General features: G+C 47.1%; 1 protein-coding gene across 12 annotated transcripts in view; it reads left to right on the top strand.

The window, feature by feature from the left end:
- Positions 1–23,447, top strand: part of ABCC8 (ATP binding cassette subfamily C member 8) — an 84,184-nt gene that overhangs the window by 13,734 nt on the left and 47,003 nt on the right. For 9 of the 12 annotated variants that reach the window (XM_055355964.2, XM_004050764.5, XM_019037395.4 and 6 more), the window contains exons 5-10: positions 1,333–1,575; positions 2,490–2,678; positions 9,889–10,053; positions 14,727–14,882; positions 20,089–20,223; positions 20,525–20,687. In XM_055355964.2, the coding sequence (XP_055211939.2) occupies positions 1,333–1,575; positions 2,490–2,678; positions 9,889–10,053; positions 14,727–14,882; positions 20,089–20,223; positions 20,525–20,687 (1,051 nt within the window). The remainder of the gene's footprint in view (positions 1–1,332; positions 1,576–2,489; positions 2,679–9,888; positions 10,054–14,726; positions 14,883–20,088; positions 20,224–20,524; positions 20,688–23,447) is intronic. The other 3 variants (XM_031016116.3, XM_031016117.3, XM_055355961.2) reach the window with 1 other exon arrangement.

The following is a 23,447-nucleotide window of genomic DNA, read 5'->3' as shown; positions in this document are numbered from 1 at the left end:
ATCAGGCACTGGCCTCTCCTACTTTCCTTCTTCGGGGGTGGGGGACTTTGCTTTAATGTATTCATATCGTCACGCTCGTAAATGAATGAGTAAGTGTTTTGTTTTCCTTTCTGTTTGCTCCCGCCTCCCTCTCTCTTCCTCACCCCAGACTCCAACCTTCCCCTTCCCCTGCCTCTACCTCCCCAGGCAGCCCAGACTAATGAACTCGTTTGTCTTTCCCATGCTTTGTTTTTATTAGTATAATACCATATGTGTCTGTCTAAATAAATACCTATTCAGGTTTTTTCCTCTCAACACAAGTGAATATGTAGGTTTCCCCCACGGTATTTATCCTGTAAGAATGGGATCATATTATGCACTGTTTTCTGCACTGTGCTTTTCTCACCCAACAAATATCTCTTGGGACTCCCTCCAAGCCATATGATATGGCTAATTCCGTTTTCTTAATGGCTGCATAATATTCCATCGTATGGATGAGCCATAATGTGTTCAGCTATTTCTCTATGGATGGGCATTTACTTTGTTGCCAAGTTCTTGCCTTCATGAATAATGGTGTGTTGAGCATACTTATATATTTATGTATTGCTGCTTTTATTTCTATGGGAGAGTCCAAGGAATGGCGTTGCTGGGTCAAAGGGTCTGTGTATTTTAAATTTTGATCAGTGTTACATATTGCCTTCCAGAAAGACTGTAATCTGCCAGCAATGAGTGAGAAAACCCTTTCCCTGGCTTCCAACCAGCAGTGAGGGCTACAGCCCTTTCGAACTTGGACTGCCTGCATTTCTCTGACTCTTCTGCTTTTAGATGGTGATCTGCAGGGCACAAAGCTCCTTATGTGTCCCCCCCTCCAGTGACCCTCACAGGAACCCTGTGATGCAAGCACCATCCCCTTTATAGATGAGGAAACATTTTAGATGAGGCTTGTCCAAAAACACCTTGCTAGTAAGTGGAGGAGGCAGGATTCAAAACCAGGTCTGCATGACTTGGAGTTCTGTGAACTGTATATGAAACATGGTGGTATCCTTAGATCTGTGGAGAAGACAGCATATGAGAGATTCCTGCTCCTCCCCAACCCAACCTAAACCCAACCCAGCCTAGCCATGGGGAGTTCAAAGTCGACCTCAATGAGCAGTTACAAAGTCAGGATGCCCTGACATTGGTGGCCAAGAAGTGTTGGGGAATCCTTTTCCTGGTAATAATTACAGGTGAAAGATGGCCCCATCTTTTAGAGATCAAGTGTGGAATATCACAACCCCAGATCCTTGCTGGGGCAAGGTAGGGAGTGGTGAGAAGTTGGACTTACCCATCTCCCATGGCCCATGTGCCCCACAGAGATACATCTTCTTCAAGACACCGAGGGAGGTGAAGCCTCCCGAGGACCTGCAAGACCTGGGGGTACGCTTCCTGCAGCCCTTCGTGAATCTGCTGTCCAAAGGCACCTACTGGTGGATGAACGCCTTCATCAAGACTGCCCACAAGAAGCCCATCGACTTGCGAGCCATCGGGAAGCTGCCCATCGCCATGAGGGCCCTCACCAACTACCAACGGCTCTGCGAGGCCTTTGACGCCCAGGTGGTCAGTGGGGGCACAGCCACACCATCTATTCCCTGCCTTCTGGTTTAGGGTCACAGAGAGGGACCTCAAAGGGCATTAGGTCAAAATCCTGGTCGGACAAGAGGGGAAACTGAGGCTGGTGAGGGGAAGAAGCTTGCTTTAAGTCACACAGTGAACCAGGGACAGGTGCAGGGCTGAGGATTCATAGGACAGGCACAGTTGGAATGGCCCTTACCGTTTAGGTCATCTAGTCCAACGTCCTTGTCCTTATCCAGATGGGGAAACTGAGGCTCTGAGAAGGGAAGTGACCCCACTGGACTCTCACATCCCTGTGCTCTTTCCTCTGGAGCTTACTGACTATAAAGGTTGGAGTGTTCACTTGATTTGGAGAACAGGGGTGTTAGTGGCCTGATCCTTATGGTAACTCTATGAGTTGAGCCAGACAGGAATCTCCCCATATCACTGAGGAGCAAACTGAGGCCCTGAGAAAGGCTGTGACCTGCCCAGAGCTGGCCATATCTGGCAGGCGGCAGAGGCAGTCTCTTGGCTCCCAGTCCAGTGCTCCTTCACTTCCTCTGCCCTCGCACCAGGGCAGTTGCTGAGGCAGACACGGTGGCAGGTGGTAATGAGTGAGTGTGGCACATGGCCACCTCCTCATTCCAGTGCTGTGCTCATCACATAGTCCCTGACCAGCTGTGTGACCTTGAGCAATCATCTGGCCTTAGTTTCCCCATCTAGACCATGTTGGTGTCGATAGGGCCCTCCCAATTGTGCACTTGCTGATTCCATGATCTCTTCCTGGAGTTCACCTATTTGCAGAGGATGTGACCACTGGGTTTCCCCAGACAACAGGAGCTAGGGGCATCCTGGGAGGCTAGGCCCAGCCGTGAATGAGCCCTCAGGCACTCTGACCTGGCCATGGTCTCTCTGGGCAGCGGAAGGACGTTCAGGGCACTCAAGGTGCCCGGGCCATCTGGCAGGCACTCAGCCATGCCTTCGGGAGGCGCCTGGTCCTCAGCAGCACTTTCCGCATCTTGGCCGACCTGCTGGGCTTCGCCGGGCCACTGTGCATCTTTGGGATCGTGGACCACCTTGGGAAGGAGAACGACGTCTTCCAGCCCAAGGTAGGCAGCCCCAGGGGTAGGGTAAGGCACCCTCTAGATGGTTTTCAGTTGTTTCTGAGAGTGCAACAGGCCAATGTGTGTGAGCCATGGCCACACTGGAGTGGATCCTCACGCATGCGCAAAGCCCATAGCAGTATCCCCACCACAGAATACTCTGCATCTGGTCAACAGAAATGCCAGAGGGCGAGCCTATGCCCCAAGGGTATCCTACTCTCCTCTCACCGTCACTACCATAATACCTCTCCCGGTAGTTAGGTCAGTCCGAAAACTGCAGGAAGTGCTTTTGTTTGTCCAGTGTCTAGAGCTTCTGTGACTTGGATTTGTTGGCTTTCAGTTCATGTCATCTTAGTAAACTCTTTAAAAGTTTTCAAGATCTGTCTTCTTCAGTCCTGTAAAGGCTGGCACTTGAGCTTTCTGCAGGGGCATCTTGGGAGCTACTGTCAGAGGAGAGAGAAGTGGGAAACCCTCACGAGTGGAGCTTTGTCTCTCCCCACTCCAAATTTCATTCAAAGCTGCCCGTAGTTTTATTAATAGGTTGGACTTTTCCATTAAAATTTCTTGTTTAAGAAAAGTTTCCATGGCTTAAAAAACACTGGAGACTTATTAAACTAGATTATATCCAATGGCCTTGGCAGTTGTAACAATTCTACAAACTGAAATTTGTTGGCACTAGAAAACCTTTCCCCGGGGTTATTTGCCCTGCGTGGGGCCGTAGCATCCACTTCGGGGGCTGGGCAGACTGTGCTCTGTTGTCTGTTTCCTTGCAGCCATTTAGGTTTAAATGGCCACAAAATGAAAACCTGTTCACCCCTAATAAGTTTCAGAGTTTTAGTTTCCAAGTGAGGATGTCATTATAACATTTTAACCACAGACAGTCTGAAAATAATGCAGAGAATGGGGAATTAGGGTTTTTAATAATTTATGACACCCTTTGCGTAACATTTGTTCATCTCATGAGCTCCAAAATCTCAGCTAGCAGTTAATCCTCAGGAGGTTTATGTTCATTTTTCTGGAGACATAATTAGTCAGCTGAACAGTTTTGGCCACAGATATGAGATACGTCGAGTCTGATTTATGCAGCAAACTTTCATTGAACACTGCTGTGTGCCAGGCCTGGGTTGGGCTGTGGGAATATGAAAGCAATAGTTATGATGAGGATGATTAACAATATTAACAGCCACTTACTGACCACATAATACGTACCTGGCTGTGTGCAGGAGTTATCCATGTGTTATTTAATCCCTAAAACTATCCTTTGGCATGAGTATATTTTGCAACATCTTTACTGTGGTATACCTCAAATACTGTACAGTTTATGAGATGATAGGTATTCTTATCCCCATTTTACAGATGAGAAAGTTGAGGCTCAGAAAGTTTAAGTAATTTTCCCCAGGGTCTCTCAGCTAGTTAATAACAGAGGCAGAATTTGAATACAAGACTCACTCCACAGTCTGGGCATTTACAGCCAGGAAGCTAAATTGACTATTATTATCAAGCCATCACCTCTGGCTCCAAGAATTATGAAATCCAACAGTGAGGAGAGAAATCGAAATAAAATACTTTTGTGCTATGTGTTACATGTGACTCTTAGGAGGAATATTCAGGGAATTGTGGGAAAAGATAGTGATTAACTTAGCCAGTGGTCATGAACAGCTTCATAGAGGAGGGGATGTTTGAAAGGGGCTTGACGGATGAGTAGGAATTTGCCAGGCTGCCATGGGAAGATTTCTTGCTCAACCAAGAATGCAAGGACCACTTTTGCTTATTTAAACTTTGATGGCTTTTGAAGCCATATCTGGCTTTTTGAGCCTCTCTACTTTACCTGGCCCATAAAAGAGAGGGGAAGCGGCTGCTTCTCTTGTCTACAGGAGTGTCACCTTCGGCTCTAGCCTGACCATAGGCTACCCCAGAATACCCCCCATTGGCGATCCTGAAGCAGCATGGAGCCAGTTGTTAATATTAGGGGGAAATGACACAGGCCAGAGCCCTTATCAGAGTGTCCACACCACGTTCTTCTTCCTGTGTTTCCCAAAACCCTTGTGGGATTCTGCTAAGGAGAGAGCTCTGAGGCAGGACGTGCCAAAGAGATGGCGAGAGCACTTAGAATTTTAGTTCATCTGAACGTTATCATTGCCATTTTTTTCTCTTTGTTTATACACAAACCCTGGGGTTTATTACCGTCTCATTGGAATGCTCTTGTCCCAGTTACTTAGCACACAAATCCCTGAGACAGATGGCCCTGCCTCAGTGGCAGTGGGCCTTATCAGATTTAATATTTGTTCCCTGCAGCCCAAACACAATCAGAAAATTTCCGACACAGAAACAAGAGTTGAAAGTAAATATAGTCTCCAGTGTCCGCAACAAAGAACTCTCCATCATGTGGTTGCCTGGGATGTGGCTTAATTCTCATGTGGGCTTCTGAGCTCAGAAAATGGGGGAAAGGGATCATTTACTGAGATCATTTGGTTCATCTCCCAGCCCCCAAGCCATTCTAATCCAGAGAGAACCGAGTGCTATTCTGGTCTTTATGAATGACAAAGAAGGAAGCTCCCTAGCTACATGTTGCAGTGTTTCACAGTCTGGGAGAGGAAGCCGTTTTTTCTGCCCAGCCTGAATCCATCCTGCAGCAGTTGGCACAGCGAGGCACCTATGGTTTATTCATCATCACTCTTCCTTCCTAAGATACTCAGAGTTGGCAAGAAACATGTCATCTTTGGTATCCGCAAGGACGAACATTTCTGATGTCCTCTTTAGTTACTGAAAGTGTCTGTGACTTGCCAGATCTTTGATGCTCCTGTCACCCCGCTGCCACTCCCCAGGGAAAGCTGGGACCCAGGTTGGGCTTTGCCTATGATCTATAGCTCTTTCCAGCCTCCTCTCCAACCCAACCCCTACTCCCAATCTGTCACCTGCCATGGATGCCACTGATCTGGCTGAAGGACAAGAGAACTGGATTCATAATGAGCTGCTGGTGTCTGAAACCTGCCAGCACTGCCCTGGGCTATCAGTTGAGCCAAAGGAAGAAGGAACAGTCTGGGTTTGATCGAAGGGCTAAAGCTTCAAACAGCCTCTAAGTCTCAGTAGGAAAACGTGTAGGTTTGGGAGGGTGTATGTGTTTCTGAATGAGTTCCCCTAAGAACTGCTTATGGTTCTATATGTGTGTTCTGTTTGTCCCTGTGTCTTTTGGTGTGTCTTTCTGTGTGTATGTGTGCATGTGTGTGTGTCTATGCCCCCGTTTGGATGGCCATATTTGTGGCTATCATTATGAGTGACTTAATGAGTGTATATGCATTGGTGTTTCTGTGACTTTGTGGTTTTGATGCATGGGCTGGCCTCTTCATAACCATGTCCATGCAGCTGGTCTGGCCTGGAGTACCTGCCTTCAATTCACTAGCTCTTCTTGGCCATCAAGACTCTGCTCAAATGTCACCTGCTCCAGGGAGCCTTCACCTGGTTGAATTAGATGCCCCTTATCTGTGCTCACATAACATCCTATCAAAGCGCCCTGTTTCTTTCCCTGACTTGATCCTCTGTCCCCTATTGCCTGACTTCTGTGTGTCCAGCACTCAGCCCGCTGCCTGACACCCAGGAGATGCATGGGAAATGGTTCTGCAAAGAAGGAATAATGCAGCAATTACTATATATTGAGTGCTTACACTTACTGTTTTTTCACATGCACTGTTACATTGACTTCTCATAACAACTCTCTGAAGTCCCTTCATAGCCTCACCTTACAGATGAGGAAACTGAAGCTAAGAGAGGTTGAGGAACTTACCTAAGGACACAGTGGCTAATATATGATGAGTCAGGACCTCTAAGTCCAGGCTCTTAACCACCATGTCAAACAGTCTTGTATGAATGGGTAGGTGTGTTGGTCTCTGGGTGGCCAAAGATAGTTTTCTTCTTTACCCAGGGCCTCCCCGGGGCTGGGACCTACGGACAACTCACCTTTTGACACCTGCCAAAATAGGAAACAAGAGTCCAAGTGATCCCCTCTCCTTTAAGCACCAGAGAACATGTGAAGGGGACCTTTCCAATCACACCTCTGGCCTGGCAGAGACAATGGGGCTCCAAACTGTAGAGTCGGGAGTGCTGGGTTTTAGTCCTACCTCTGCAGCTAACTCTCGTTTATTCTCCTCGGCAGTCACATTCTGCAAGCCTCAACTGCAAAATGTGTAATAACTTCTGTAGAAAGTACATGGGGGCATGAAGATCATTGGCTTGATTACTTTTAAAAAATGGGTATTGAGCACTGCTGGGGAAATCCCTGGAAACAAACACAATTCTTCCCTGAGAGCTTGTGAAAATGCAAGACTAGGACCTATGATTTTCCAAAGCATTTTCTTCCACCAAGTGTCAGGTTGTAGGTCCTTGGTCTTTTCTCTCTTGCCATGGTACCTGCAGGATGCTGACCAGTGCTATCATATCCACTCCCCGTTTCCTAGGACCCTCTTCTCGGTAGACTCCAACAGGGCCTGCCTTCCTTGGGCAGCATGGCAGGCCTCTTGGCTAGTCTAGTACCCACTTCTTTTTTTTTTTTTTGGATGGAGTCTCACTCTGTCTCCCAGGCTGGGGTGCACTGGCGCAATCTTAGCTCACTGCAACCTCTGCCTTCTGGGTTCAAGCAATTCTCCTGGCCCAGCCTCCCAAGTAGCTGGGATTACAGGCATGCATCACCATGCCCAGCTATTTTTTTGTATTTTTAGTAGAAACAGGGTTTCAGCATGTTGGCCAGGCTGGTCTCAAACTCCCGACCTCAGGTGATCTGCCTACTTCAGCCTCCCAAAATGCTGGAATTACAGGCGTGACCCACCACGCCTAGTCAGGTACCCGCTTCTTAACTGAAACTTAGCTATTCCAGGTTCTATCCCTTTTAAACCAACTCTTTGAAGAGAGGTCTAATAATGACCCAATGACTTATAGCTGCAGTGAAATTTTTATTTTAACAGGTCACAAAATTCTCAATCCACAAAAGTAGATTTCTGACCCTAGGTTATGTTTGTTGGGGGGGAGAGAGGAAGTCAAAGTTTTGCCTTTAGAGCTGCAAAACCAGAATTTGTTGTTTTGTTAAAAATGCACAAATACCGACGAGTATATTTAAGTAACACCCATAGTCTAACGAACAAACATGATCAGTTGGCTCATTCTCACGGAGAATGAGAATCAGCCCTCATTCTCCAGCCTGTGTGTTTTCTGCTCATTGTAACACAGCGTGTGTGTGGCATTCCATGTTTCTCCAGAGCTTTCATGAGAATCTATGGTCTTGGATGCATAGTGTTCCCATGAGTACCTTAATTACCTAACCATTCCCTGTGGTTGGACATTTATATGGGTTTTTGCATTCTCCTCCTGCTCTGACCCCAAAATAAATGTCTGTGTTCATACAGCCATTACCTTATGTGAAATTATTTTCTTTGGGATAAATTCTCATGATGTGTTGTTGCTTTAAAATAGTGGACTCCAGTCTCCAGAGCTGCGTCTCTGCAGAGGACAGTGGGACAGAAGAATCCCAGGGCATGTTAAACAGGACCGGGTCTTCCTAAACCCACATGCCTATATTTCTGACCCAGTACCAGCCAGGGGGGCATGTTTCCATCCCCTACAAGTCACAAACCTGTAACTGACACTAGGACGCTTAAGGTCAAAGGCCTGGACGAGGCCTAGACAGTGGGTCTGGGGTAGTGTTTTTGACATCACTCAGGTTCATGTTCACATGTTGTCCCCTTACCAGCATGTGACCTTGGGCCAGCCACTAACCCTGCTGAAACTCCTTTTTTTCATGTATGAAATGGGGCTAATAATGGTACCCTCCTCATTAGGGTATTGTGAGGATAGAGTTTTGCACCTGATAAATATTGTCTCCTGCCCCTTCCTCCCCTGGAAATTCAGGTCTCTCCCTGCAGCCTAATTTTAAGGCCCATTTTTCTGCTTCCAGCCCACCCCTGCCCTTCTACCTTCGACCTCCTCCCTCTGCCTCTCCCTCTGGTGCACTGGCGAATGGGACAGAGAGCCTCGGTAGGGCCTTCCTCTTAGAGTCTTGCACGCATCCCTCAGTGGTCTCCCTGTGGCTGCTTCCTGCTGCCGCCAACAGATACAGACCCCTGTCGCACAGAGCATGGTAGAGACAGTGGTGAGCAGGACCAGACAGCTCCAGGGAGCAGTGAGAGCTGGCTTAGAGAACCTCTGTTAAACTGAGAGGCCACCATCAGGAAGCTCTGATCCAAGATCCAGGAATCCCTGACTCTAGGGAAAGGCCTCCAATGAGAGCCTGGGCCCTCTCTGCCTGATTCTGATTGTGGATGTGCCCTCAAACTCCTTCTCATCACTTTGTTCCATCCCTCTTTACCCTGCAGCAGCTCCCACACCCTGCCAAACAGGATGCACAGTCCAAGGCAGTGTCTGAGAAAGAGCAGAGATCTGTCTTCATGGAAATATTGATGTGGCTCTGCTGGGGAGCAATGGATTTATCAAGATCAAAGTTTTCCTGGGAGTTATTGATGCTTAATTTGGAAATAGACACACTGTTGATCCCTGGTATCTTTAGCAACAAAGTTAAAATGTTTGTTTTTCTTCACTGGTTGCCATCTGAGATCTTGCTGGAAGTACACAAGAGAACCTTAAATTTAACAGGAGGCCCTGGGAGCCCATGAGGCTGGCGGGCTTGGGTCTGAAATCTTTTCAGTCTCTTGTAAGTGATGAGCTCTCATTCTCTCCTGAGAGCTCTACGGTGCCATGTTTTCCACTGGCCTTTTCTGCTCAGTAATTGCTACATTACAGGCTGTTGGTAAGTTCGGAACAAGGGAGCTGCTGATTCCATTTCTGTAGCAGAGGACATGCACCGTGAGACTTGTTGTACCAGTTCAGGTTTTAGCTGCTCTATTTATTCTTACCTCATCCAGAATGCTCTCCCCTGGTTCTGTGGCCACAATGCTAAGAGTCATATTTATGGGCCTGCAGTTGTAATTGGGCCCCATTCTGTTCCCCCAAGTGGAGAGACGAACAGGGTGTAAGCAACCTTCCCTGTAGTTAGAAAAACATTTAGTTGGATTTATCAATCTGATTTTTCACTCATAAACAATTGCACAAGCCTTTGCAAGCCCAGAGGGTCTTGTAATAATGATGGCCGTGGTCCATTATGGCACAGTGATGTGTTCTACGGTGGTCATTTTGCTGGCAATGACAGTCACCTCTGAACTTCTCTTTCCAACAGACACAATTTCTCGGGGTTTACTTTGTCTCATCCCAAGAGTTCCTTGCCAATGCCTACGTCTTAGCCGTGCTTCTGTTCCTTGCCCTCCTACTGCAAAGGACATTTCTGCAAGCATCCTACTATGTGGCCATTGAAACTGGAATTAACTTGAGAGGAGCAATACAGGTACTTGGATGATTATTTTTTCACTTTGCCATAAGAACCATTATTAGGAATAATGTCCATGAGTGTTATTCATCCTTACGGACACTCAAGAATAATTCTGCTGTAAATTTATTTTTTTGTTGCCCATTAACGATGTTTTAAAACAGTAACCATTGACAAGGCAGTGTGGGATAGTGGAAAATATCTTGGGCTGAACTTGGGAGACAGTGTAGCTCTGGCTCTGGTTCTGCCTTGGACTAGGTCTGAAAAGCCAGCTGCTCAGCCCTTGGCTTGAAAGTGGTAGACATCACTAATTGATCACAGCACTCTTTCTGACCAAGGGTAAATGCAACCTTGGAATCCTCTCTACGTGGCTGTTCCAGAGTTCTGCTACCAGACAGTCTTCTTTGGGTGTGAAAAAAGGAATGTGCTTGACATACGAGGTCTAGATAGCCTCTAAGACAGGGTCCCCTCTAAGATGGGGTATTGGTCCATGGCCTGTTAGGAACTGAGCCACACATCAGGAGGTAAGCAGTGGGAGCAAGCATTACTACCTGAGCTCTGCCTCCTGTCAGATCAGCGGCTACATTAGACTCTCATAGGAGTGTGAACCCTATTGTGAACTGTGCAGGCAAGGGTCTAGGTTGTGTGTTCCTTATGAGAATCTAATGCCTGATGATCTGAAGTGGAACAGTTTCATCCTGAAACCATCCCTCTCCCCCAGGTCCATGGAAAAATTGTCTTCCACGAAACCAGTCCCTGGTGCCAAAAAGGTTGAGGACCACTGCTCTAAGTTCTATTTGAACCCTTAAGTCTTGCTCACTAATGAGAGTGACCTATTTGGTCTGTTGGGTCACTTAAGTCTAGGCTCTTGGTCCTGCCTTCTGTGATTTCCTTCTTAGAGTTTCTTGGAAAGATGATCAAAGCCAGGGAGTGTTCAGGGCCCCTCTGAAGAAGGTGATGATGAGAGTTGTCCAAGCCCCAGGGTCTTCACTAGGATTTTGGTTCAGCTATCAGACTAGAGAGACATCCTGATTGAGAGTAGTTTAAATGGGATAGAAGTTTGTTTATTCTTCAGATAGAGTCAGGGCTGACACAGGAGCTACTCAATGATCAGAGACCTGGTTTCTTCTGTCATGTTGCTCTGCCAGCCTTCTTTTGTGACTTTTGTCTCCATAGCCGTGGTGGGTATTGAAACTGCCACTATAGTTACATTTAAACTAGCCAGAAGAAGGGACAAGAGGAGGGAACGCATTTTCCTTTTAAAATGGTAATACCTGATTTGCACATACCCTCTCGCATCCCATTGGTGAGAAAGTGGCCAAATGGCCGTATCTAGAGAGTCTAGAAAGAGCTTGGTCTTTATTCTTGACAGCTATATATGCACTGCTAGAAATTCTCTGTGCAAAGAGGAGAATGGGCATTGGGAATAACTAGATGCAGCTATGCCTAGTGATGTCCATGAAGTTGTGGTAAAATCCTGAAGCTACCTTGTTCTTTGGAAATGTTCCTCAGAATCATTAACATTAGTCATGTGGGAGACAGGAGAAGAAGCTCTGCAGAAAAGGGACCGAGAGGACAAGGATATAGCTTGGGCTGGGGACAATGTCAGAGTCCAAACTCTGGCTATCTTGGAATAGTCTGTGTGAACGGTGCCCTCCCGAGTTGTGCAGTGCACAACCTGTGCAGCTATATATGGCAACCCTGCCCATCCCCAGTGGTTTCTCACTGGGAAAGCAGAGTATTTCCTCAGGGATGTCATTATGTGACAATAGTGGAAAAAGCCCAGGAAAAATCTAAGACCTTCTAAGACTCATGGGGGCCCAGAGCTGGGAGGAACCAAGCTGTTGCTCAGTTCAGAAAACCTCTCTAGAAATCCCAGCCTCTCCTCACACCCCTCCAGTGACAGGCAGACTTGCACCACCACAAGCAACAGCCACTTTTGTGGTTGGGCAGTTTTGTAATTAAATATACTACTGTGTGTATGTCATAAATTACATTTTCCAATTATGCCAAAAGAGCCAAAAATGGTTTTTTAATGTGTTAGCATATAATCATTTTTATCAAATTGCTTGAATCTTTCATGTTAATAACAGAGATTCATTACTATGCCACAAAAAGGAAATACTGGCATTAATTATAGAAACAAATTAGGGGGGGTGGAGCGCAATGGCTCATGACTGTAATCCCAGCGCTTTGGGAGGCTGAGGCGGGTTCATCACAAGGTCAGAAGTTTGAGACCAGCCTGACCAACATAGTGAAACCCCATCTCTACTAAAAATACAAAAATTAGCCAGGCATGTTGGCGTGCACCTGTAGTCCCAGCTACTCGGGAGGCTGAGGCAGGAGAATCGCTTGAACCCAGCAGGTGGAGGTTGCAGTGAGCCGAGATCGTGCCACTATACTCCAGCTTGGGCGACAGAGTGAGACTTCATCTCAAAAAAAAAAAAAAAGAAAAAAAGTGGCTCACGCCTGTAATCCCAGCACTTTGGGAGGCCAAGGCGGGTGAATCACAAGGTCAGGAGATCGAGACCATCCTGGTTAACATGGTGAAACCCCGTCTCTACTAAAAATACAAAAAAAAATTAGCCAGGCATGGTGGCGGGTGCCTGTAGTCCCAGCTACTCGGGAGGCTGAGGCAGGAGAATCGCTTGAACCCAGCAGGTGGAGGTTGCAGTGAGCCGAGATCGTGCCACTATACTCCAGCTTGGGCGACAGAGTGAGACTTCATCTCAAAAAAAAAAAAAAAGAAAAAAAGTGGCTCACGCCTGTAATCCCAGCACTTTGGGAGGCCAAGGCGGGTGAATCACAAGGTCAGGAGATCGAGACCATCCTGGTTAACATGGTGAAACCCCGTCTCTACTAAAAATACAAAAAAAAATTAGCCAGGCATGGTGGCGGGTGCCTGTAGTCCCAGCTACTCGGGAGGCTGAGGCAGGAGAATGGCGTGAACCCAGGAGGAGGAGCTTGCAGTGAGCTGAGATGGCGCCACTGCACTCCAGCCTGGGCGACACAGCAAGACTCTGAAAAAAAAAAAAAAAAGAAGGAAAGAAAGAAAGAAGGAAAGGAAAGGAAAGGAAGAAAAGAAAGAAAGAAAGAAAGAAAGAAAGAAAGAAAGAAAGAAAGAAAGAAAGAAAGAAAGGAAAGAAAGAAAGAGAAAGAAAGAAAGAAAGAAGGAAAGAAAGAAAGAAAGAAGGAAAGAAAGAAAGAAAGAAAGAAAGAAGAAAGAAAGAAAGAAAAGAAAGGAGTTAGGGAGAAAAAACCCCTTTCTTTCTTTCTTTTGGAGATTTCCGGAAAATGTACCCTTACGGATGAGAGCCTGTGTCTTCATGGGTTAGAGAATAACCACGCTTTGTGCATAAAAAGTTATTAAGCACAATTCCTGAATTATACATAATTACTAGCTGTCAGTCAGTTGTGCATTTCTGTGTATGCTGGTCTTCACTTAATAAGACTTTATTTCACAGATCACTTGGTGTCCCTACTTCACTGAAACTAGGTGATTATCTTTTAAAGTCTCATTTCACATAACCTAGGAGGTATATAGATTTCTTTAAAAATGTCATTGCCATTATTTTAAACCTTACCCATGGTATATATAAACTTACGGAAAGACAGAATAGGTTCATTATTTTAAACCTTGCCCATGGTGTATATTAGCTCACAGAAAGACATAGAATAGGTTCCTGCCTTAAGAAAACCTGACCCACAAAAAAGCCTGGGTTTACACAAAAGAGGAATTAAGGGCGGGGAGCCCACCTTACAACAGAATGAATAATAGAATTTTATCCAAGAGCAGGCATCCTGAGGACATTTAAGACCCAGATGCATTTTTCCTTGTTCAAGAGCACACATCCAAAAATTGCAGTCTTTCTGGGAGTCATGATCACTCTGCACATAAAGCGTTTAGGTTCAGAGCTCGGGGAGGCCATTACCACGGCTGCTCTCCGTCTGCCCTGTGAGGGTCCTTGGGGTGGCTGCACTCTGGGGATGGTGCTGGGGCTGACTGACTCACGCGGTCGTGTAACACATCAGACCTTCCAAAGTCGAACCCTTGTTTTGTTTCAAGGCTCAATTATGACCGGACTTGGTCTCAGAGCAGATCCCCTCCCTCGGCTGGAGAAGGCCACTTTAAAACAGATGGCCTGCCCCACTTCATCATTTTTATGGCTCTGATCTGTGTTCTCCACTGCCTCTGGTAAATCAAGAATACAAGTGGACATGAAGATCTGCTTTAAAAAATAAAGAACAGACCGGGTGCGGTGGCTCATGCCTGTAATCTCAGCATTTGGAGGCCGAGGTGGGTGGATCTCTTGAGGTCAGGAGTTTGAGAATTGCTTGAACCCGGAAGGTGGAGGCTGCAGTGAGCTGAGATCATGCCACTGCACTCCAGCCTGGGAAGCAGAGCAAGACTCTGTCTCTAAATAAATAAGTAAATGAATTAAATTAAATAAAAATAAAGAACCAATTAAGTCCTGTCTACAGGAAAAGGCCTTACTTGCTGGAGAAGTAGCTTGCTGTGCTGGAGTAGACTAGTAAGTTGGAACGGTGATACAGTACCACCTTACAGAGCTGCTCTAGGGCACCATGGGGACTGTCTGAGAAGCCCCTGGCACACTGTAACAGGTGGCATCTGGTGTGGTGATGATGATGAGAATGATGATGAATGTGAAACACTCTGCTCTCATTTCTAGACCAAGATTTACAATAAAATTATGCACCTGTCCACCTCCAACCTATCCATGGGAGAAATGACTGCTGGACAGATCTGTAATCTGGTTGCCATCGACACCAATCAGCTCATGTGGTTTTTCTTCTTGTGCCCAAACCTCTGGGCTATGCCAGTACAGGTACTAGATGGGCTGAGGGGAAGGGAGGGGGGCAGCAGGACATACAACCAGAATCTGCTGGTCCATGGCCAGTAACTAGGAGCACACCGTCTTCCACTCCATGCTTGCCTGTACCTTTCACACACTTGGCTATACCACAGGCTTACCTCTGGGTCCCTCCTGTCCCATACTCTGCAAGCACTGACCATCTCTCTTAATGACCAGAGAAGGCAGTATCATTAAGACTTTAAAAATGGAGCCAACTTTATAAACTATAGAAAAATCAAGCCAGGTGCAGGGGCTCACACCTGTAATCCCAGCACTTTGGGAGGCTGAGGCAGGAAGATCACATGAGCACAGGAGTTCAAGACTGGCCTGGGCAACACAGTGAGACCCCTTCTATGCAGAAAAAAAAAGAAGAAAAGAAAAATCGTACGTGGAATGCTCGCAGATCTTAAAAGCTATGTTGTAGCAAAATATTTAATTACATCAAAAAGTGTTAGCGATGTATTTTTAAGCAAAAAGAGTAAGTTACAAATAGTGTATGTTGTATGCTTACTACTAAACTGGAATATAAGTTATGTATACATTTGTACAGATTCACACATGAAAAAGAATTGGAAAATCACATAGTGGGATTATAAGTGATTTTTATTTTCTTTATGTGTTTCTAAATTCTCTAATAAGCGTGTATAAGTTTTGGAAATCAACAACACGATACTTTTAGCCTAGGCAACAAAGTGAGACCCTGTCTGTACAAAAAATTAGCTGGGGGTGGTGGCTCACAACTATAGCCCCAGCTACTCAGAGGCTGAGGTGGGAAGATTACCTAAAGTCCAGGAGGCAGAGGTTGCAGTGAGCTACAATCACACCACTGCACTCCAGCCTGGGCGACAGAGTGACACTTTGTCTCAAAAACAAACAAAACCTGGTGTTTTTTAGCCAGATGTGGTGGTGCGCCCCTTTAGTCCCAGCTACCTGGGAGTCTGAGATGGAAGGATTGCTTGACCCCAGGGGTTCAAGGCTGCAGTGAGCAATGATCACGCCCCTGCACTTCAGCCTGGACAACAGAGAGACTCCTGTCTCTTAAAAAATAAAAATAAAAACGTTAAAACATGGTATTTTTTAAAAGCAAGACAACCTTTGGTGCTGGCTCAGGAAGAGGTACATTATCCCCCAATAATCTGAGGAGAATCGTCAGCGTGGTTGATCTGACCTCGGGCTTCATGTGTCCCATCTCCCATCCGGAGCTCTTCCACCACAGAGTCTGATCCTGTCCTATGCCTGGGACTAAATCTTCACCCTGGTGTTCAGGCCAGAAACTGAAATCCCAGACCCATTCCCAGAGGGCGGGAAGGTTCCACCGGGAGAGCTTGATGTAGCAGAAAGTGACTTGGGTGAGACAGGCTGATTCAAATACTTAACCTCTCTGAGCCTTGGTTTCTTTATCTATGAAATGGGGAAGATGCCCACCCTCTGGAGTTGCTATGGCAATTCAGTTAGATAATGTAAGTAACACAGCAGGCAGAGTGCCCCCCAGAGTCTTCATTTCGTAAATATCAGATCCCTCTAACTTGCACATGTTTGGTGTGAGTGAGGTGTTACCAATCCAGAATCCATTGCTTCTTGGGATAAAGATTCCATAAACCTTCATCTCCAGTGATTTGTATTGGTCCTCCTTACTTGTAAAGCTTAGAGTTAAAAAATATTAAAAGAAAAAAAGGGGAGAGGCTCCCACAGGGACACAGCTAGACAAGATGGGATGCAGGGAATCTGATGTTCTTTTTTATGGGAACAGTCATATATGCTATCCCCCATTACCACCTACCCATGCCCAGACTGCCCCCGCTCCATTCTGCCAAGACAGATCAATGACTATAAAAGCTACAAAAGGGCCTGGAGATCTCATCTAGTTTAGTTACCAACCAACCTTTTATGCACAAGACTTTCTAAGCTGGGTGTGGTGGCTCATGCCTGTAGTCTCAGCCACTCAAAAGGCTGAGGTAGGAGGATGGCTTGAGCCCAAGAGTTCGAGTCCAGCCTGGGCAACATAGAGAGACCTCATCTCTAACACAATTTTTTTTTTTGAAACATGAAAAATGAAGATTTCTGACCATGCTTCTCTCATTAGTTAACACTTTAGGCTGTGAGGGCCTGATGCAGAGAGACACAGCCTGGGAGGATCCTAACATGTACACAGCATTCAAAAGGCTACAAGGCACTTTCTGTTGTGTCCCCTTGAACAAGCAGTTTGTAAGATTTTGTTGGCCAGGCATAGTGGCTCACTCCTCTAATCCCAGCACTTTGGGAGGCTGAGGCTGATAGTTCACCTGAGGTCAGGAGTTCGAGCCCAGCCTGACCAATATGGTGAAACCCCGTCTCTACTAAAAATACAAAAATTAGCCGGGCATGATGGCATGTGCCTGTAGTCTCAGCTACTCCGGAGGCTGAGACAGGCAAATTGCTTGAGCCCGGGAGGCGGAGATTGCGGTGAGCTGAGATCGCGTCACTGCGTTCCAGCCTGGGTAACAGAGCGAGACTCCGTCTAAAAAAAAAAAAAAAAAAAAAAGAAATCAGGTTTTGTCTACTAAACCTGCTGCATGGTTACCATTACTAGTACTCACAGGGTTTGTTGCACATGCATCATTGCTAATAGTGCTAACTAATATTAACAGCCCTTGCCCTATGCCTGGCCCTGTCCCAGCCCCTCTCCCTTGTATAATTTAACCCTTGCACTGGGGGTAGGGATTTTTATATCTACTGATTTCTTACCTTTGCTCATTTATCATGAAGCGTCCTTTGGTTTTCTGTTTTTGTATACACCTTTGCCACTTATAGATTTGACCAGCACTCAAGAACCAGTGTTACTCCTGGGAGTTGATACAATCCCAGCCCCATGGCAAAGAAACTCATGTGGTTAGGATTCTGTGTGCAGCCTGGTTAGCCACAGGGCACACAAGGCTTTTTATAATATTGACATGAGTGCAGAAGCCCCGTTCCAGTGTAAGCCCTGAGGGCTCTTGTTGTTTCATAATCTTTTTTTGGTCACATGCACACAGCTTTATTGAGATATAACCCACTCATTTAAAGCGTACAACTCAGTGGGTTTTAGTGTCCTATATTCACAGAGCTGTACAGCCATCATCACAAATGTGGAAGTTTTCATTTCCCCAAAAAGAAACCCGTACCCATTGGCAGTCACTCCTCATCTTCGCCCCCAGCCCTTGGCCACCGTTAATCTACACATACTTTTGAAAGGCTAGTGAAACTTTCTCAGAAAAATAAATGCTTGCTCAAACATTTGGGCTATAATTTCAGGGGCTTCATGGGTGCCCCCCTGACATTTATCAAGAACACCAGGTTGAGGAATTTAGCTATAATGGAGGCCTCTGTGTTTCCCAGTCTCCTGGGTATCAGAGGCCCAGAGAGGGCAGGTGCCTTACCCTGGGCCACGCAGTGAACCAGTGGCAGCACCATACTCACACATCTCCTTTCTGCGGTTCCCCCGTGGCAGAGTTCTCAGGAAGCTTTTTCATTTATTTTCTGAGAGGAGGGTAAGCCACCTTGTATTGATCTCCAACTATATGCCAGCCACAATTCTAGGTGCTTATCATAAAGGTTCATTTAATCTTCACAATAGTCCTGCAGAGTGGACAGAGTCCTTCAGAGTGGGCATTATAATCACCGTTTTAAAGATGAAGAAGCTGAAAACCAGAGAGGTTAAGTAACTCACCCAAGACTGCACAGCAAAAGGCTGGGGCCTTGAAACTCAGGGCCACAGACTCCAAAGACTATGTCCTCCCCACTACGCTAGATTGTTTTCCTAACCTGTGAATAGGAGACAAAATAGTCCTTTTATTTCTCACAGTTGCTTTGCACACTCAGAATCCATGATTTCTTCCACATGAGGGCCATTCAGACCTGTGCAGAAGAGAGGAATGGACCAAGGGGTCTTGGGAGCACCTAGGAGGAGGGGATGGGGGAGCATGAGGAGGAGCCAGGGAACAGCAGCAGCTGCAGCACCAGCTCCCACCCCAGCCGCTGCCAGTCCCTTGGAGGTGGTGTGGGTGCAGACACCGGCTCACAAGGTGCCCTCTTAGTGAGCTTGGGGTGCCATGGGAGCCTTCTTGTTGTCAGGCCCAACCCAAGCTGGCTGAAGAACACCCTGATGGCCTCCATTTGAGCACAACTAATGAAGGACTGGATGCCAGAGATAAGTCCAGGAGGGTGATGCTGCAGGGCAGGCCAGGGAAGAGGGTACTTCATCTCTATCATGGTCCTCTGCCCATCCGTGCCAGCATCTAACACCTGTTAAACACTGGGAGGCAGGTGGTGAAGGGGCCACTTCCCAGCCTCTAAGATACCTCCTAAGCCAGGAGGCATTCTGTGATTAAATTACAGGGCCTCCCACTTACTCCTTTATCCTTGAGGCGGCGCTGGGAGCTTAATGCCAATCTGGTGTAGGGCTCTGGGACTACAGGACCAAGGCAAGCAGTCCTTTCTCTCTCTCTCTCTTTTTTTAGCTAAGGAAGCCAGCACATCTGTTCTTTGAGAAAAAGCCCTGTATTTAGAGGTGTCTGCCTTTGAAGGCAACCTAAGAAACTGTCATCTTGGCGCTTTGGGGACTGGCCATTTACACTTCTCATAAATATTCAGAAGTAGGCAGTCATTTACATAAAGCTAGATGCAGAAGGAATTCTCTTTTCAGGGAATACCTGGCAGATTCATTAAAAAAATTAAAGAAACCAAGAGCATAAGAATGAAAAGTGAATTCTCGGACCCCAGGCTGGTTTTGTCTGGCATGGGTGCAGTAACTTTGCCTCTTTGCTCAGTTATCACTTTTTTCCAATGACAGTAACCATAAGCCCTGAGAGCCAGCAAACAGAACAAAAGGTGCTGTCACAAACATTGTGCAATCTCAGCTCTGAGATTTCCATCTGGAAAATAGACTGGAGAGAGTTAAGGCTTCAACCAGCCTTGCAGATAAATGCAGTTAGTTACCAGCCCAGCAACCCTCTGCTTGCATGAGAGCCCATTATGCTAACCTCCTTTTGAAATTGCTTTGTTTCTCCTCCTTCCCTGCACTCCACTCCCCAAGACAATTTGGAAACCTGGGCACCAGGGCTTGTCCCACTCTAGGGGACTGGGGAAACAGGGATTTTGCCAGCACCTCCTGGCAGGGCAACCATCAGGTCAAAGGGACCTGACCCATGACCCCCTTCCTCAGATCATTGTGGGTGTGATTCTCCTCTACTACGTACTCGGAGTCAGTGCCTTAATTGGAGCAGCTGTCATCATTCTACTGGCTCCTGTCCAGTACTTCGTGGCCACCAAGCTGTCTCAGGCCCAGCGGAGCACACTGGTGAGTGCCCAAAGGTGTGTGTGTTTTGTCCCTCTTCCCCTCCTTCCCCCGACAGCAGCAGGTCTCCTCCCACACACCCACACTGTCATTGACTTTGACTTTGACTTTGACTTTGAGTAAGCCACTTCACCTGTCCAGGCCTCAGCTTCTTTGTCTGGGAAATGGAGTCAATGGGGGAGGAGGCTGCCTCCCGGTGGGGACAGGAGGCGGGCATGGCAGTGACAGTATTGACACTCAGGCCTTCCTCTCGGGTGGGAGACGGAGCAGAAGCCTCTCCCCTCTGACTCGGGGACCCCTGCAGGAGTATTCCAATGAGCGGCTGAAGCAGACCAACGAGATGCTCCGCGGCATCAAGCTGCTGAAGCTGTACGCCTGGGAAAACATCTTCCGCACGCGGGTGGAGACGACCCGCAGGAAGGAGATGACCAGCCTCAGGGCCTTTGCCATCTATACCTCCATCTCCAGTGAGTTCACCCCACACAGCCAGCCCTGGGTGCTGCTGCCTACATGCAAGGAGAGGGTGTCAGAGCTCGGGTGAGAGGGGGTGCAGGGACAGAAGCAGGAGGCCTTGAGATTATCCGACTCAGTAGGGGAGCCTCAAACTGGCTCTGATAGCTAAGCTCCCAGAAATCAAAGTACTCTTCATTCATTTATCCAACAAACGTGCATGGAAAGCCTGCTACGTGCTGGACACTGTGCTGGCCCTCAGGATACAGTGATGAGGAAGAGAGATGAAGTTTCATTCCTCATGGAACTGATATGTTATTGACAGACAGCAGCAAGTAAGTAAATGACCACAGTTTTGAACTCTCCTAAGAATGAAGACTTTTTAGTAAGTCAGACTGAGCTGTCATTGCCCTGGGGAAGCTACAAGAAAGCTTCCATCCACTTGGGGCTATGCAAAAGAAAAAGACTAGTTATCCTTAAATATCAGAAGCCCAAGCTGAAGGTACTCACAGGTGTAGGGAATGAATTTGTATTAACCAAGTAGTTTGGGAACCCCAAGCCAAGGAAGAAGAAAAAGACCAAAACTGGTAAAAGTCCTAGAGTCCAATATACTTGAAACCATTTTACTGAGAATGTAAAACTTTTTTTTCCTTTTTTGAGATGGAGTCTCGCTCTGTCACCCAGGCTGGAGTGCAGTGGCAAAATCTCGGCTCACTGCAACCTCCACATCCCAGGTTCAAGCGATTCTCCTGTCTCAGCCTCCCAAGTAGCTGGGACTACAGGCACATGCCACCACACCCGACTAATTTTTGTATTTTTAGTAGAGACAGAGTTTCACCATATTGGCCAGGCTAGTCTTGAACTCCTGACCTCGTGATCCACCCGCCTCAGCCTCCCAAAGTGCTGGAATTACATGCATGAGCCACTGTGCCCAGCCCAAAAGATTTTTTAGAAATTGAAATTTTAGTTATGGAAATTAATTCAGTGAACAATTGTCCCCTGGTCAGAGTGAGGGCTTATGGAGGTCAGGTGATCCATGGAGTCCTGGCCCAAGTTTATCTCACAGTTGGTCTCGTGGCTCCGTGGACCCATCCCATGGTGGTTACTTCCCAAGTGCATAATTGGGATGTAGATATTTAGCAACCAGCTGACTTCACACTGGTTCCCTGACCTGTCCAGTCTAAGAGTCATTATGGCCAAGTGGAAGCCCCTGGAAAGAAGAAAACAAAAAAGAAACCAAAACTTACTCAGTGCACAGGTTACATGAATGAGTATAGCTGAAGAGAGAATTTTTGAATTAGAAGACAGATGAGTGGGGATTACACAGAACGTGGCAAGGAGAGTAAGTTGGTAGAACTATTTTACAGATGGGAAATTAAGGCCAGAGGGGAGTGTGCTCCTGAGATCCCTCCTGAGGTTAGTAGCATGGCTCGGACTAGATCCTCCAAAGTCTCTTAACTCCTGGTCTCAGGCTATTTTCCACAAAGAGCTGGGGGCCTCTGTGGGGTGAAGAAGACTTAGGACACCATGGGGCACCATTATGAGGCCATTTCCTCTTAGGAGAAAAAAAATCTCTGGGCTCTGAAAGGAGTAGAATTAGGGTAGGAAATTAAGAGAGGCTACTGACCACCTCCTCCAACTAAAATTGGTTCTTTTGGTGCCAGGAAGAGACACACCTGGTGGGGGAGGGAAGGTGGTAATGGAGGGGGTGCTGGTAGTGTCTCCCAGATAGACCCATACAACAAGTCTCATGGAGAATGAGACGGTCACTCAGGTGTTCTGTGTATTCTTGGCATTCTTGCTGCCTAGAGAGAGCGTCTGATGGAGCTAGGTGGCCACCAAGCTGTCCCACTCCCCAAGACAGTTTGGAAACATGGGCACCAAGGCATGTCCCTGTCTAGGAGGGAAATATCCCACAGCAGTGTTCTCACAGTATGGGGCTGGCCATGAATACCCCAGGAGTCCAACCTCCCTGTGTCCAGCCAGACCATGGTGTCCTATGCCTCAGGCAGGGAATGTGGTCCAGTCATCAGTGGCTGGGCCGTCTGCCATACATGGCGCAAGCCATGGCGTTTTATGCAGAAAGTCCTGCTAGCATTTGATTTTCTCAGAATGGAGCTGTGAGCATGGCAGGCAACCACTGTTTCCTGGATTCTTCACCAAGACACCCCAAGTTCCTGGTCTCTCCCTGTTATCCTCATCCCTGACCCTGTGGTTCTCAGAGCCTCCAAACACACTCAGGCTAAGCACTCCATAGACAGGGGAAATTTGGAAGGAACATCTAGGGAGCTCAGAAAAGCCAATGTCCCTAGCCCCAGGCCCACTTCAACCTTCTCTCTGTCAGTCCTGCCTGCCCCTGGAGGCTGGTTATATGAAGAGTAACCCCCTGCTTGTGTATAGCCCCCCAGTTTTGTACAGGTTTAGAGACAGTTCCCAGCAGTAGGAACAGCTGCCGAGGTGGGAGAGGGCTTCTCCCGATAGCGGGGGACTTCCTCTCCCAGGAACAACAGGGTGGGGTAGAGCAGGCTTGTCGTTGCTGAAATAGAGAGAGGGAAGGGAAACAACAAGGAAAGTGGGGGCACTGGGTCAGCAAGGTTCCTGGCACAGCAAGCAGCAAAGTTGGGGCAGCCTCAGTTCATGTAGTGGGGGCAGGTGACATCTGCTTTGACTGCTCCTAAGAGATATATACTCATCTCCTGGATTCCAAACTGCAGCCTGGGACATGTTTTCTTATATAAACAGCATCAAAAGATGTGTGAGTTCCCAGGCTAGCCCAC

This window comes from Gorilla gorilla, chromosome 9 (assembly GCF_029281585.2).
Source record: "Gorilla gorilla gorilla isolate KB3781 chromosome 9, NHGRI_mGorGor1-v2.1_pri, whole genome shotgun sequence".
In the NCBI taxonomy this organism is placed as follows: Eukaryota; Metazoa; Chordata; class Mammalia; order Primates; family Hominidae; genus Gorilla; species Gorilla gorilla.
Note: the sequence above shows the minus strand (reverse complement) of the source record. Positions and strands in the feature narration are given on the sequence as shown.